General features: G+C 37.3%; 1 protein-coding gene across 1 annotated transcript in view; it reads left to right on the top strand.

Annotated features, from left to right (window-relative positions):
* Positions 1-14399, top strand: part of MAN1A1 (mannosidase alpha class 1A member 1) — a 162819-nt gene that overhangs the window by 39992 nt on the left and 108428 nt on the right. Inside the window, exons 3-4 of the mRNA XM_028117056.2 lie at positions 2375-2471; positions 4774-4889. Of these exons, the coding sequence (XP_027972857.1) occupies positions 2375-2471; positions 4774-4889 (213 nt within the window). The remainder of the gene's footprint in view (positions 1-2374; positions 2472-4773; positions 4890-14399) is intronic.

Genomic DNA, 14399 nt, shown 5'->3' on the forward strand with positions numbered 1-14399 from the left:
CTATGAGGCCAGCACTACCTTGATCCCAAAAGTAGACAAAGACCCCACCAAAAAGGCGAATTACAGACCAATATCCCTGACGAATATGGATGCCAAAATTCTCACCAAGAAACTAGCCAATAGGATCCAACAGTACATTAAAAGGATTATTCATCAGGACCAACTGGGATTTATTCTGGGGATGCAAGGGTGGTTCAACATTCGCAAATCAATCAATGTGATAGATCACATTAATAAAAGAAAAGACAAGAAACATATGATCCTCTCAACTGATACAGAAGAAGCATTTGACAAAGTACAGCATCCTTTCTTGGTTAAAACTCTCCACAGTGTAGGGATAGAGGGAATGTACCTCAATATCATAAAAATCATCTACAAAAAGCCCAAAGCACATATAATTCTTAATGGGGAAAAGCTGAGAGCTTTTCCCCTAAGGTCAGGAACATGGCAGGTATTTCCCCTCTCACCACTGTTGTTCAGCATAGTACTAGAAGTCCTAGCCTCAGCAGACAACAAAAAGAAATACAAGGCATTCAAATTGGCAAAAAAGAGTCAAACTCTCACTCTTCTCAGATGACATGATAGTTTATGTGGAAAACCCAAAAGATTCCACCCCAAAATTGCTAGAACTCATATAAGAATTCAGCAACGTGGCAGGATATAAAATCAATGCACAGAAATCAGTTGCATTTCCATACACTAACAAGGAGACAGAAGAAAGAGAAATTAAGGAATCGATTCCATTTGCAATTGCACCAAAAACCATAAGATACCTAGGAATAAACCTAACCAAAGAGGTAAAGGATCTATATTCTAAAAACTACAGAATACTTATGAAAGCAATCAAGGAAGATACAAAGAAATGGAAAAACATTCCATGGTCATGGATTGGAAGAACAAATATTGTTAAAATGTCTATGCTACCTAGAGCAAACTACACATTCAATGCAATCCCTATCAAAATACCATCAAAGTCTTTCACAGAGCTGGAACAAATAATCCTAATATTTGTATGGAATCACAAAAGACCCCGAATAGGCAGAAGAATGTTGAAAAAGAAAACCAAAGCTGGTGGCATTACAATGGCAGACTTAAAGCTCTATTACAAAGCTGTAATCATCGAGACAGTATGGTATGGGCATAAAAACAGACACATAGATCAATGGAACAGAATAGAGAACACAGAAATGGACCCTCAACTCTATGGTCAACTAATCTTCGACAAAGCATAAAAGAATATCCAATGGAAAAGGGACAGTGTCTTCAAAAAATGGTACTAGGAAAATTGGACAGCCACATACAGAAGAATGAAACTGGACCATTTTCTTACACCATACCCAAAGATAAACTCAAAATGGATGAAGGACCTAAATGTGAGACAGGAATCCATCAAAATACTTGAGGACAACACAGGCGGCAACCTCTTTGACCTTGGCCACAGCAACTTCTTGCTAGACACGTCTCCAAAGGCAAGGGAAACAAAAACAAAACTGAATGATTGGGACTTCATCAAGATAAAAAGCTTTTGCGTAGCAAAGGAAACAGTCAACAAAACTAAAAGGCAACCTATGGAATGGGAGAAGATATTTGCAAATGACATATCAGATGAAGGACTAGTATCCACGGATCTATAAGGAGCTTACCAAACTCAACACCCAAAAAACATAATCCAGTCAAGAAATGGGCAGAAGATATGAACAGACATTTATTTCTCCAAAGAAGACATCCAAATGGCTAACAGACACATGAAAAAGTGCTCAATATCACTAGCCATCAGGGAAATACAAATCAAAACCACAATGAGATATTACCTCACACCAGTGAGAATGGCTAAAATTAACAAGTTAGGAAATGACAGATGTTGGTGATAGAAGAAATAGCGCAGAGATCATAGGGGAAGGGAGGGAAAACTGAATGGGAAGTCATTGGAGAGGAAGGAAAACCATGAGAGACTCTTAACTATAGGAAACAAACAGGATTGCTGGGGTGGTGGCAGGATGGGGTAACTGGGTGATGGGCATTAAGGAGGGCATGTGATGTGATGAGCCCTGGGTGTTATGTGCAACTGATGAATTATTGAACGCTACATCTGAAACTAATGCTATATTGTATGCTGGCTAATTGAATTTAAATAAAAAAATGGTATGTGCTCTTTTAAAGAAATCTCCTTTTGTAAATATAAAGAGGCAATGGGTATGTGTGTGTATGTGTGTGTGCTAGTTTATTCGTACCACTGTCACCTAATTAATAATTGTCCTTTTAACTAAGCAGGGAGTATTAAGGCTTTAACATTTAAGTCTTCAACAGATGATCTATTTTGTAGCAAAAACCTCTCAAATTCAAATTATAATCCCATTTTCATTTCTTTTCTCAGATGATGAAACATGCTTGGAATAATTATAAACGGTATGCCTGGGGATTAAATGAACTGAAACCTATATCAAAAGAAGGCCATTCGAGCAGTTTGTTTGGTGAGTAGAATGTGCTTTGGTTTCCTAGTGACAGTAACTTTTCTCCATTTGCCAGAACTTGTGGGTGGCGATGTTTGTATGCCCCTCCTGGCCATGTTGCTAGGAAACTTGCATACCTGGTGGGAGTTACCTGCAAGGACTGTGCATAGTGTGTCCTTCAGACAGAGCACTTTACATTAGAAAAGGAGCACATAGAATCACTTGCGTCCCTTGAAAAAAATACTAATGCCTGGGAACACTTCCAAAGATTCTTATTTAATGGATATAGGCACAGCATCATGAGTTTTAGCTCCAGGGGTGAGACCCAGCTGAGGAACATTTGGTCAGCCCCATTAACTGCTTCCTGTCAGGTAAAAGTAGTGTCTTTATTGATAAGCGGGCCAAGGCAGCCTGCATGGTGATCTTCGCTGTATCTTGGTGACTCTCGACTTTAGCTCTGGGTTGCTCCTGTTTGTGCCATAGAAGAGAAAGTGAGAATGGATTAGGTCAGTTATTTGAACTTCCATTTATCGACTTTGGCATGCTTTATTGCATTTGATCCTCACAGCATGCCTTGGTGATTGGTCCTGGGAGTGTTAATAACATTCCCATTGTGGAGGTGAGGAAGCTAGGTAACAGAAATGTTGGGTTCCTTGGGTCACAGAGGTACCCGGTGCCCTTCTTATCGCACTGGATTCTTTTTTAACCAGCACAATTTTGCCTATAAGTAAGAGGATGAAGGGGATAGAGTCATTCTGACACTTCTTAATTCCCCATAGAAAATGTGACTTTTTATACTATAACTGAAGGTGTTAAATAGTATCAAATCATATAACAAATAACAGTATCAACTGACATTATGTGCCAAGTGCCAATTGTTGGGCATCTCACTTAACCTCATTATTATACACATTTTATAGATGAGAAAAATGCAGCTCAGAATAGCTTGCCTCGTATTAGCCACATACTAACTGAGCTGGGGCCAGAACCCAGGTGTGGCTAAGGTCAGAATCCATGGTTCTAATCACCACGCTATGCTTTTCCCTTTATTCAGGATCTTCCATGTGTTTGGCTCTCCTTCCAGCATTGGTGTTAATCAACACAGTACAAGTCTTTGCAGAGTTCCTGGCCTAGTGCAGAAGACCTGTGTGTACATAGTTGTCAAAGCATTAGATGGTTCAGTAGATATTCATCTTTCAAGTGCAGATATTCATATGAAGTAGGAACTCAGGTAGGGAGTAGGGAATTATAAGGACAGGTAGGAGGAACTGGCAGAGTGGAAGAAAGGCTGGCGGGCCTTTTACAGTGACACAGTTTAGAGATGAAGAGAGCCCAAACCTGGAGTAGTGGCAGTAGAAGTGATTTCAGATGTTTTTATAAAATAGTGTTTTCAGTAAGCATGGGTGGTAAGACATAGGAATTGAAGACAAATTCAGAAACTTCATACAGACTCAGAAGCTTTTAGTTTTTCCTTATTTACTATAACTTTTTAAAATCTAATTCTGTTTTTGCCTTTATCGCTATGAAAGTTGCTTGTATCATTAATAATTCAGTTTTGTGTAAATTTGTCATAATCTTTATCAAAGAGATTATTTGGTTCTCTGTTAATATGTTGATGATTTTTTTTAAATTATTATTAAGCATTGAAACATACTAAGTCTCTTAGTATGGAATGTGCAGATGAAGAAGACATGACTTCTCCATTCTGAGGAAGTTTGCAGACTAAAAGAGATGCACACAAGTAATTACACTGAAAGGCAGAAAGTGATAAGTGCAAGATCAGTGTAAAATCTTCATGTCAAGGGGGTTCGGAGGAAATGAATCATAGAGTCAAGATGGGCTGGGTGGGTAGGAGGGGAGGTTAGGATCAGTCAGGCTTTCAAAGAGGGGGTGAATTCCATTTTTGAATAATGGCTTATTAGAGCTATCATACTTTTAGAACTAATTATATTTAAAAGTTTTGCACAGGTGCACTTGGACGTGATTACACTAAAATTAATATGTGTATTGCTCCTTTGTTTCAGATCTATTTTTTTCTTGCTAGAGAATGCAGTCACAAATGAAATTTCTAAGAGATATTTTCTACAGCTCAGAAGAAACTTTAAAGATTAGTGTATCAGTCCATAGCCTGTGATAATTATTAGCTGGGTTTTAAGGCAGCTTTTAAATCTTCTTTCAGTGAAAATTTTAGACTGTGTTCAGTATTACTATTCATTAATAAATTCAGTATTATCGTCTTCCTCTCCCTTTCCAGGTATGGTCAATTTGCTTGTATGTCTCTGTCAAATATTTTAATCAATAAATATTTTTCTGATATTTTCAGGTAGTATTAAAGGAGCAACAATAGTAGATGCCCTGGATACACTTTTTATAATGGAAATGAAAGATGAATTTGAAGAGGCAAAATCATGGGTTGAAGAGAATCTAGATTTTAATGTGGTGAGTTAAACAAAAGCTGCCAATTCAGTTTTTAAGTCTCAGCTTAACATGGACAAACTCTGTTGTGGGACCAATTCTTGTGTTATATGACCGAGCAGAAACAAATAATGCAATTTTAAATAGTACCGCACTATAGTCTTGCCCTCCATTACTACACAAGTACGTCTTTGGGTTTTTGTTTTTGTTTTTTGTTTTTGTTTTTGTTTTTGGCATAATTAAGAGTAAGGAAAAGAAATTAAAATTTATCGAGACCTTCCTGTTCAAGTCTCACAACCATCCTATGAGATGGGCATTGTTTTCCTGCCTGCGCGGTTTAGAAACCGGAGTTTCAGAGGCTTAGCCAGATGACAGCTAGTTGCGTGGTAGGGCTGTGAGTCCAGCACACATCTGTGTGGTAACACACAGGTCCTGTTTTGCACCGTGTCAGGGCACATCGTTTTGATTTTGTTCAGTGGAGCACAAGGTGCCAGGTGATGAGATACAGTTCGACAAAAGACCACAGAGAAATTAAAATAGAGAAGTTTATCAGTCACAGGTCCTGAGGAGGTATGCAGCAGCCTCCCGGGCCACACAGAGACGTCAAGGCAGAGGGGACCTGGGGTACATGCCCTTATTAGGGTGGGTGTAGTCCTTTGGGGCCCTAGGCTAAGGCCAGAATGGTCAAATCAAACCAAAAAGAGCGGAGGTTTGGGTTGAGTGCCACAGGGGTTTTTTCTAAGGCGTGCACAAGGGAGAAAGAAAGGCCCTGGGAGGCGAGGGAGACTGTTGATCACAAGGGTGAGTGGGGGCTGGGCGGGGAATCACATCAGGGACTTGCATTTGCTTGTGCTTCTGCGGGCTGTTCTGCAGGACATGTGCTTGCATGAGGAGGGAGCTAGCGTTGTTGGAGGGCCCCCACAGGCCACTCGAACGCTGACGCAGCAATACCGTGGGGACACTCCGCTAAACTCTCAACACGCATCCAACAGCAGCAGCATCCACTCTTGCATATATACGGTTTCAGCCTTTGTTCACTGTATACCCTTCGCTGTATAAAATTCTGTCACTGTGTATTTGAAGTCTTAAAAAATCTTTGTATGTGTACTCTCATTCTTAACAAATACTTCAAAACCTATTATACACTAAGGAAAAGGTTCAGAATTTAGGAGACTGGACACTCGCAGTGCTTCTTGATAATTTTGATTTGGGCAGACAACGTCATGTCAGAGCTAATCTAACGTCACTATTTTACCTCATATAATGAGGCTGACCAAAAAACTTGTTCTAAGAAAAGAAAGAGTGTTAGCCCAGCTGTTTTTTAGTCATTCACTAATTTTGCATTATTGGTATTATTTTTAATCTGAAATTCTTCCACAGAAAGCATTGTAAGCCTCTTGGCCATCTGGTATGCATCCGATACCTGTAAACCCCCATAACCAGGCACAAGCTGTATGTTGAGAATGGACAAATTGAGAATGGACAAAGAAAGAGTGTTTCCCTGTCAACGCCCCCACTTATGGAGCTCTTTTCTCCCACAGACCCAGTGAGGATACCAGTGTCAGAATATTAAAGATCAGTAAAACTAAATGTTTTTCCTAACTCTTTGCATTAAAAACCTGTATAAATTAAAAGTTTGAATATTTTGTCCTAACCCTCTTATTAATTGCCTTATATGCCCCATTTTGGAGATCGCTGCCTTAAAGGACAATGAGATAAGTCTATGTTTAATCTGCCTTATAATTGAATTGAGAATATAAAGAAGACATATTCCAATATAAAGGGACCTTAGAGATCAATGTGTTCAGCTCTTTCATTTTAAAAATGAGAAAACAGACCCAGGGAGCTGGTGGTTCCCTCAAGGTTCTATAGCTATCTGATTGGAATGACTTGTGGTAGCTCTAATATTATCAATAGAATGGTGTACGAAAAATTAAAGCAATGAAAAAAGACATTCTGTTTCTTTTTGAGAATTTGTTGTCTCTTCCTAATATTTCTGTCCCGCCTTGTTACGTATAAGTAAATTCAGCTACCTACCTTTAAATAGGGCTTGTCTTCAACTGTCTGTGGGAGAGAAAATGGGTAGTGGCTTCCCTCCCCACAGCCTTTTCAAAAAAGGTTGGGGGAATAGGAACTGGAGTCCTCCTAAATCGAATAATTTTTTTTCTATTGTGAACCAGTATTTGTTTGTTTCTTTGTTCCTTTAATTCAAGTACAATTAACAGGGTTCTATTAGTTTTGAGTGTACAATATACTGATTGAACGATTCTGTAGATTTCATAGTGCTCATCAAGATCACTATATTCTTAATCCCCTTTACTATTTCGTCCTCCCACCCCCTTCCCTTGTGTTAACACCAGTTCTCTGTATTTAAAAGTCTGGGGGTTTTTTTTGGGGGGGTCTTTTCTCTTGGTTTCTTTTTTCTTTCTTTTGTTTCTTAAATTTCCACATAGGAGTGAGATCATATGGTATTAGTCTTCCTCTAACTTATTTCACTTAGCATTTTACCCTCTAGGTCCATCCATGTTGTTGCAAATGGCAAGATTTCATTTTTTTATGACTGGGTAATATTCCAAGTGTAAACATCACATCTTCTACATCTCTTCATCTATCAGTGGTCACTTGGGTTGTTTCCATGTCTTGGCTATTGTAAATAATGCTGCAATAAACATAGGGGTACACATATCTTCAAATCAGTGTTATCATTTTCTTTGGGTAAATACCCAGTAGTGAAATTATTGGATCATATGGTAATTCTGTTTTTAAGTTTTAGAGGAACCTTCATACTGTTTTCCACAGTGGCTGTACCAATTTGCATTCCCACCGACAGTGCACGAGTGTTCCTTTTTCTCCACATCCTTGCCAGCACTTGTTATTTCTTGTGTATTGTGCCATTCTGACAGGTGTAAAGTGATATCTCATGTGATTTTAATTTGCATTTCCCTGATGATGAGTGATGTTGAACATCTTTTCATGTGTCCGTTGGCCAGCTGTGTCTTTTTTGGAAAAATGTCTATTCAGGTCCTCTGCCCATTTTTTAATCAGATTGTTTTTTTGGTCTTAAACTGTAAAAGTTCTTTGTATATTTTGGATAGTAACCCCTTATGAGATATGTCATTTGCAAATATCTTCTCCCATTCGGTAGGTTGCCTTTTCATTTTGTTGATGGTTTCATTTGCTGTGCAGCAGTTTTTTACTTTGGTGTAGTCTCAAACCTCTCACTTTGCTTTTGTTTCCCTTGTCTGAGGGAATGTTTCTACAGCCACTGTTGAAGAAATTACTGCCTGTGTTTTCTTCTAGGGATTTTATGGTTTCAGGTCTCACATGTAGGTCTTTAATCCATTTTGAGTTTATTTTTGTGTATGGTATAAGAAAGTGGTCCAGTTTCATGCTTTTGCATGTAGCTGTCCAGTTTTCCCAAAACCATGTGTTGAAGACTGTCTTTTCCCCATTGCATATTCTTGCCTCATCATAGATTAATTGACCAAATAAGCATGTGTTTATTTCTGGGCTCTCTGTTCTGTTCTATTGATCTATGTGTCTGTTTCTGTGCCGGTACCATACCATTTTGATTACTACACCTTTGTAGTATGTCTTGAAATCTGGGATTGTTAGGCTGCCAGCTTTGTTCCTTTTCAAGATCGCTTTGGCTATTTGGGGGCCTTTGTGGTTCCATTCAAATTTTAGGATTATTTGTGCTAGTTCTGTGAAAAATGTTGATATTTTGATAGGGCTTTCATTAAATCTATAGATTGTTTTGGGTAGTATGGACATTTTAGCAGTATTGGCTCTTCTAATCCATGAGCATGGAATATCTTTCCATTTGTTTGTGTCATCTTCAGTTTCTTGGACCACTGTCTTAGTTTTCAGAGTATAGATAGGTCTTTCACCTCCTTGGCTAAGTTTATTCCTAGGTATTTTATTATTTTTAGTGCTATTGTAAATGGGATTGTTTTCTTAATTTCTCTTTCTGCTGCTTCATTGTTAGTGTATAGAAATGCAACAGATTTCTGTATATTAATCTGTATCCTGCATCTTTACTGAACTCATTTATCTAAAATTGAATGATTGAAGACAGGAAAGTAGATGTTAGTGCTACCAGACCTGAATAGTATCCAGGTCCCTAGTCTGATAATTAAAGAATGGCTTCCCCAAACCTCCCCAAATACTGCAATATTTCTTTGCTTTCATGACCCAGCAGTAGTCTGAGAAACTTTGGAAACATTTATTTAAAAGAACTAAAGTACAAAGGCCTCTTGAGCTAACAGACAAGGTAACAGAAGGCAGTTGGCTGACCTCAGACCACTACCAGTTGACATGAATGTGTTCTGTGGGCCGTGGGGACCTGTGAGGAAGCAGAGGGAATCTAATAGGGGATATCAGACTGTGGAGAAGAGCGAATTTTTTTGCTTCCTTACTTATAAGGTAAAGCGATTGGACTATTGCTGAGTGATTGCTAAGCTACTGACCTTTAATGTTGTTTATTCAAAATTGTATTTTTACTTTTTTCATAAGAATTTTATCCAGTTAATTGACAGATTTGTGTAAAATGCCATTTTAGAACTGTTATTGATAATCTTGGTCTGTAGCTTTCAAAATATACTTTAAAAATCATAGCCACAGGTCTCAAGCTTCTGCTTATTATATAATACCATTGCTAATGTGAGAGGTCTTCAAGCATATTTGTTATAGTTCTCTCTTTGGGTATTGTCATATTTTCCTTTAAAAAAAGTTCATCAATAACATCTAAGTGATAGTACTTTTTATATTAAAATTAGTAAATAAAGTTGAGGAAAGCTATATTGTTTTACTCTCCTAATCATTGTTTTATAAAGTTCTTCAGCTTATAGTTTTGTAGTTGGTTTTAATATGTCTTTTATGAGAATTTGTTTTATACTCGTTCAGTTTATTCATAGATTCAGGTGACTGTATCAACAATTGTGCAGTTTTCTTTGTGAAAACACAAACTTTTTCCATTTGTCTGATGCGTGGAAAGATTGGAAAAGCTTAAGCAAAGAGAGAAAATTTCTTTTATTTTTAGGGATAACATGTAATATTATTCCAGCTTGGATAAATTTTTGCTTGCTTTTAAATTAACACTTTTTCCTGTTAAAGTATTCTAATTGGCAATGTGAGGGTATTGCAAAAAAAGTTAATGCATCCAAATTTATTACAAGGGAAAAATAAGAAGGAAACTGAAACAGGAACACTGCTGTTGAGAGTTGGTTTATCCTGTGGTGCTCCTGAGTATAAACCAATCTTTCAATCAAGAATAAATTTGTTTGTATGTGAAATATTCAATTTGCATCACTTAAAGGTGTAAAGTAAATGTTTTTTATTGGTTTATACGGTCATTAACTAAAACTCATTTTCTTTAATTAAGGCATAGCAAGTTGATTCAATTTGCATACTTGGTAGCACAAAGTTCAAATGGAGGCTTTAATAACTGGCTTGAAATAAATCACTGGGATAATATGTAGGAGCAAGGGCTTCCCAGGTGGAGCTTTGTATTCCATTCAAGTATCCGTAGAGGCACATAGATCTGGGCAGACCTCTAAGGGTACACTCCAATGGGTGAGTTTTCTGGTTTTAATTCGAAGTAATCCTAAAACAAAGAATCTGAGACAGATTCTTGGTTACTTATTATTCATTTTTTCATTCATGTATTATTTACCAGATACCCTTTAAGGGTCAGTTACTTACCCTCATGGAGCTTATAGTCTAGAAGGAAAAACAGTACTTAGCTGGGGCCAGGTTCTCTTAGGAAGGAAGAAAGGAAAGAGGAAACCACCATTTAAAGAGTATGGAGATAAAGAGTATGGAGACATGCCAGGTATTATGCTAGGTGATTTTTTTCCATAGGTTATCTTGTTTAGTGTTTGTGACAACCATACAGGTTAAGGGGTATTTTCCCTGTTTTCAGAGATGAAGAGGTGGTTATTTAATCAGCCCCAAATCATGCAGCAAGTAAGAGCTGTGGGTGAACAAGGTCTGTCTAACTCAGTGACCCTGTTTTTGGAGAGGAAATACAAGGAGTTGAGAAATATATAGGCATCCAGAGAATGAGTCCTCCAAGGTTTGGCGTGTAATCTTAATATCACAGTATTCATTAGAGTGCATTTTTCCATAGGTATTCAATAAATTCTAATTAAATGGATGAGAAGGTAAGCTGTCTTGTCCTACTTCCCAATAGACTGTGCTAGACTCAGCTAGAAGACAAGCTGACAGGGAGCACAGGTAACTGTACTGTGTCATATTTTGAAATAGTTGGGAAAGATCTGGAGTTCAAGTGTAGTTGATCTACTTGTTTTTATCTAGCCTACTTCCAGAAGGGATTTGTGGTGGCTCCTGGTACAGGAAAATCATTAACATAAGGACAAATGATCAAGAGTTTCATATTTGGGCATTTCTAAATTCAGTTCTGAGCTTCCCATTCTTTACTGTCACCGCAAAGAAGTATTGTTTATCTACGTCCTTGCATGGGAACTATTGAAAACTGTCTTCAGTATGAATTTTATAGAATATGTAGAAATTTTCTCCAGGTAATAACTTCTTATATAAAACCTCAGTGAACACCAAAGTTATATTAAAATTACTATTAAGAAGCATTTTTCTTCACTGAAGTGAAGTGAGACCTCTGCATGAGTGGCCGAGCTTTGAGAATGACAAAGGATCGCTGATTAGCCTATTCCAAACACTTACATAGCAACACGTTGAGATGGCGGTCTTTGACAAGCCACCTGCATTGTATCTTTGATTGTAATGAATACTGTATGTTTAAGATAACAGAGGCACTGGTAGCAAAAGTACTTTATCTCTTTCCCCCTTTTTATTTGAAGCATAGTTGACATACAATATTATATTAGTTTCAAGTGTACAATACAGTGATTTCACAATTCTATTCATTATGCAATGCTTACAACATTAAGTATAGGCACCCTCTGTCACCATACAGCATTATTGCTGTATTATTGACTGTATTCCCTATGCTGTACTTTTCATTCCTGTGACATATTTATTTTATAACTGGAAGTTTATACTTCTTAATCCCCTTCACCTCTGGCAATGACCAGATTTTTCTCTGTATTTATGAATCTTTTCTGTTCTTGTTTGTTCATTTGTTTTGTCTTTTAGATTCCACATATAAATGAAATCAAGTGGTATTTGTAAAAATATTGGGTATTCACCTGAATTATTTCACTTAGCATCATACCTTCTATGTCCATTCATGTCACAAATGGCAAGATTTATCCTTTTTCACATTGCTGAGTAGTACTTGTGTGCGTGTGTGCGCGTGTGTGTGTGTGCGCGCGCGTGCACACACACTCATGCATGCATACCGTATGTCTTTTTGGATTAGAGTTTTCATTTTCTTTCAGTAAATACCCAAAAGTGGAATTACTGGATCGTATGATATTTTGTTTTTAATTTTTTTGAGGAACCAGCATACTGTTTTCCCCACAGTGGCTGCACCAATTTATATTCCCACCAACAGTTTAATGATCCAGACTGTTCTTTTATCCAGACAGAATGCCATCCTATTTTTCAGGAAAATAAGTTATAAGGTTCCCTTTTGGAAGGATGCAAATAAATTGACCTCAAAAAGCAATTTTGGATCTTCTCAAATGCCTGGATGAATACTTGACTTAGGTCCAGAGTTCTATGCCATAGACCATGAAAGAAGTGACTTTTATATTGGTATTTGCCTTAGTCTGTTTTAGAGCAGCATTATATCCTTATGGGCACAGGTAAGTTAATTATCTTGTTGAATGGAGTCATTCAGTATTTTCTATCTGAATGCTAATCAGCGCCTGCCAAGGGTGATGATTTCCGTTTTGACTTTAAAAGGATACTGAGCTGTTCTCTCTGACAGTAATTAGTGATGGATTGGACTGCTACTCAAGGGTTCTTCTGGGCCTGCATAGTAAAACCAACCTATTCACATAGAGATGGTTATTTGCCTAAAGAACTTGCACTTTGTTCATCCTAAGGGTATATCATGTTACTTAAATATGAAACTAAAAGCTGCTAGGACGTATGTTACACTAAATTACATTGTTTAATATTGCAATTTAATCTGTTAAAAAGGAGTTTATACTTTTAATCCTCGAAATATTAATGCAACATGCACCTTGAAATACTATTTATAAATAAAGTTGTCTGCTAAAGCTTAAACGTAGGCAAGGTGTATAGGCCGTTAACCAATCTTAATCAGTGGCTTGGAAAGTCTCATCTTGGGGCGCCTGGGTGGCTCAGTCAGTTAAGCATCCGAGGACTCTTGGTTTCAGCTTAGGTCATGATCTCACAGTTGTGGGATCAAGCCCCACATTGGGCTCTGGGCTCAGCTTGGAGTCTGTTTTAGATTCTCTTTCCCCCTTCCTCCTGCTCACTCACTCTCTCTCTCTCAAATAAATAAATAAAATCATATATGTTAGTAGCAGAGCAGTTACTATTAAACATAGTTACTGCATTGTTGTAGGGCAGTTATTAATGCTTGCTTGTTTCTCGCTTATAGATCTTTGAGTAAAATGAACTGGCAGGGAGTTTGGAGGAATAGCTAGCAAAGAAGTAGTCTCTGATTTGAGCACTCAGAGAATTATCCTTAAAAAAGAAGTCTAAGAATTGGGACCAAATACTCAGAATATTATTAAAATGCTTCTGAAAATGAAAGTCCTCTTCCAAGAGGTCTTTTTCAATTTAGTGCAATCAGATCTGTCACGCCCTGTGGAATCATAAGAATTAAGAATTCCTTAAACTTGGTATAAGTTTGATTCCAAATAATTGCAAAGAAATAAAAGTTCTTCAGGGGAAGTTTCTGCCTCTGTAGCTGCTCCATCAAAAGAAAACTATGACTAAATCTCTGCTATAAGCTAAATTTGTTATTCTAATGGTCAGGCCCATTATTTCACTTACTGAGATCTATTAAAATCTATCATTTTACAGAAAATTTTGGTGAATAAATTGCCTGTAAAAAATACCTGATAAATACCTAATAAACTTTGTGAGTTGTTTAAAATGCTGTCTTGTCTAGTGGGAGAAAGTTAGTCTTTTAGGCATTCATTTTGAAACAAGAATTTTGAAGTGTTCACTTTCCCTCTTGCCCAAAGAGAGTTAGGTTCTTTGTGCTCATGAATCAAATCTGTTGACTGAAGGAAGCCTTTCCCAATAGAGATATGGAGTATAATGTTAAGGATTGGGAGAAGGAGACATATAAAATGGTTTATTGATTAAACTTATATCCATTTTAGCATTTTTTATCAGTTTATCACATAATTCACTTTTATGTGCAGTGAACCAGAGGCCAGAAATATGCAGGGTTAAACTTACAGAAATTATAAGTCTCAGACACCCAAGACAATATGAGATTAGTACTGGGGCCTAATTTTTCCATGATTTGTCATACTCCCTTCTTGATTCTAGATGTGTCCTTATTTACACCATATATTTTATTAAATTTATATATGAATGTGGTTAGGTGTGTCCTTCGATTCAAAGGCTTTTGGTGACAGTCAAAATGCAAGAGCATTTTCCCCA

The sequence above is a fragment of the Eumetopias jubatus genome, unplaced genomic scaffold (assembly GCF_037043125.1).
Source record: "Eumetopias jubatus isolate StellerSeaLion01/CBP00866 unplaced genomic scaffold, mEumJub1_p1.0 scaffold_6, whole genome shotgun sequence".
Lineage (NCBI taxonomy): Eukaryota > Metazoa > Chordata > Mammalia > Carnivora > Otariidae > Eumetopias > Eumetopias jubatus.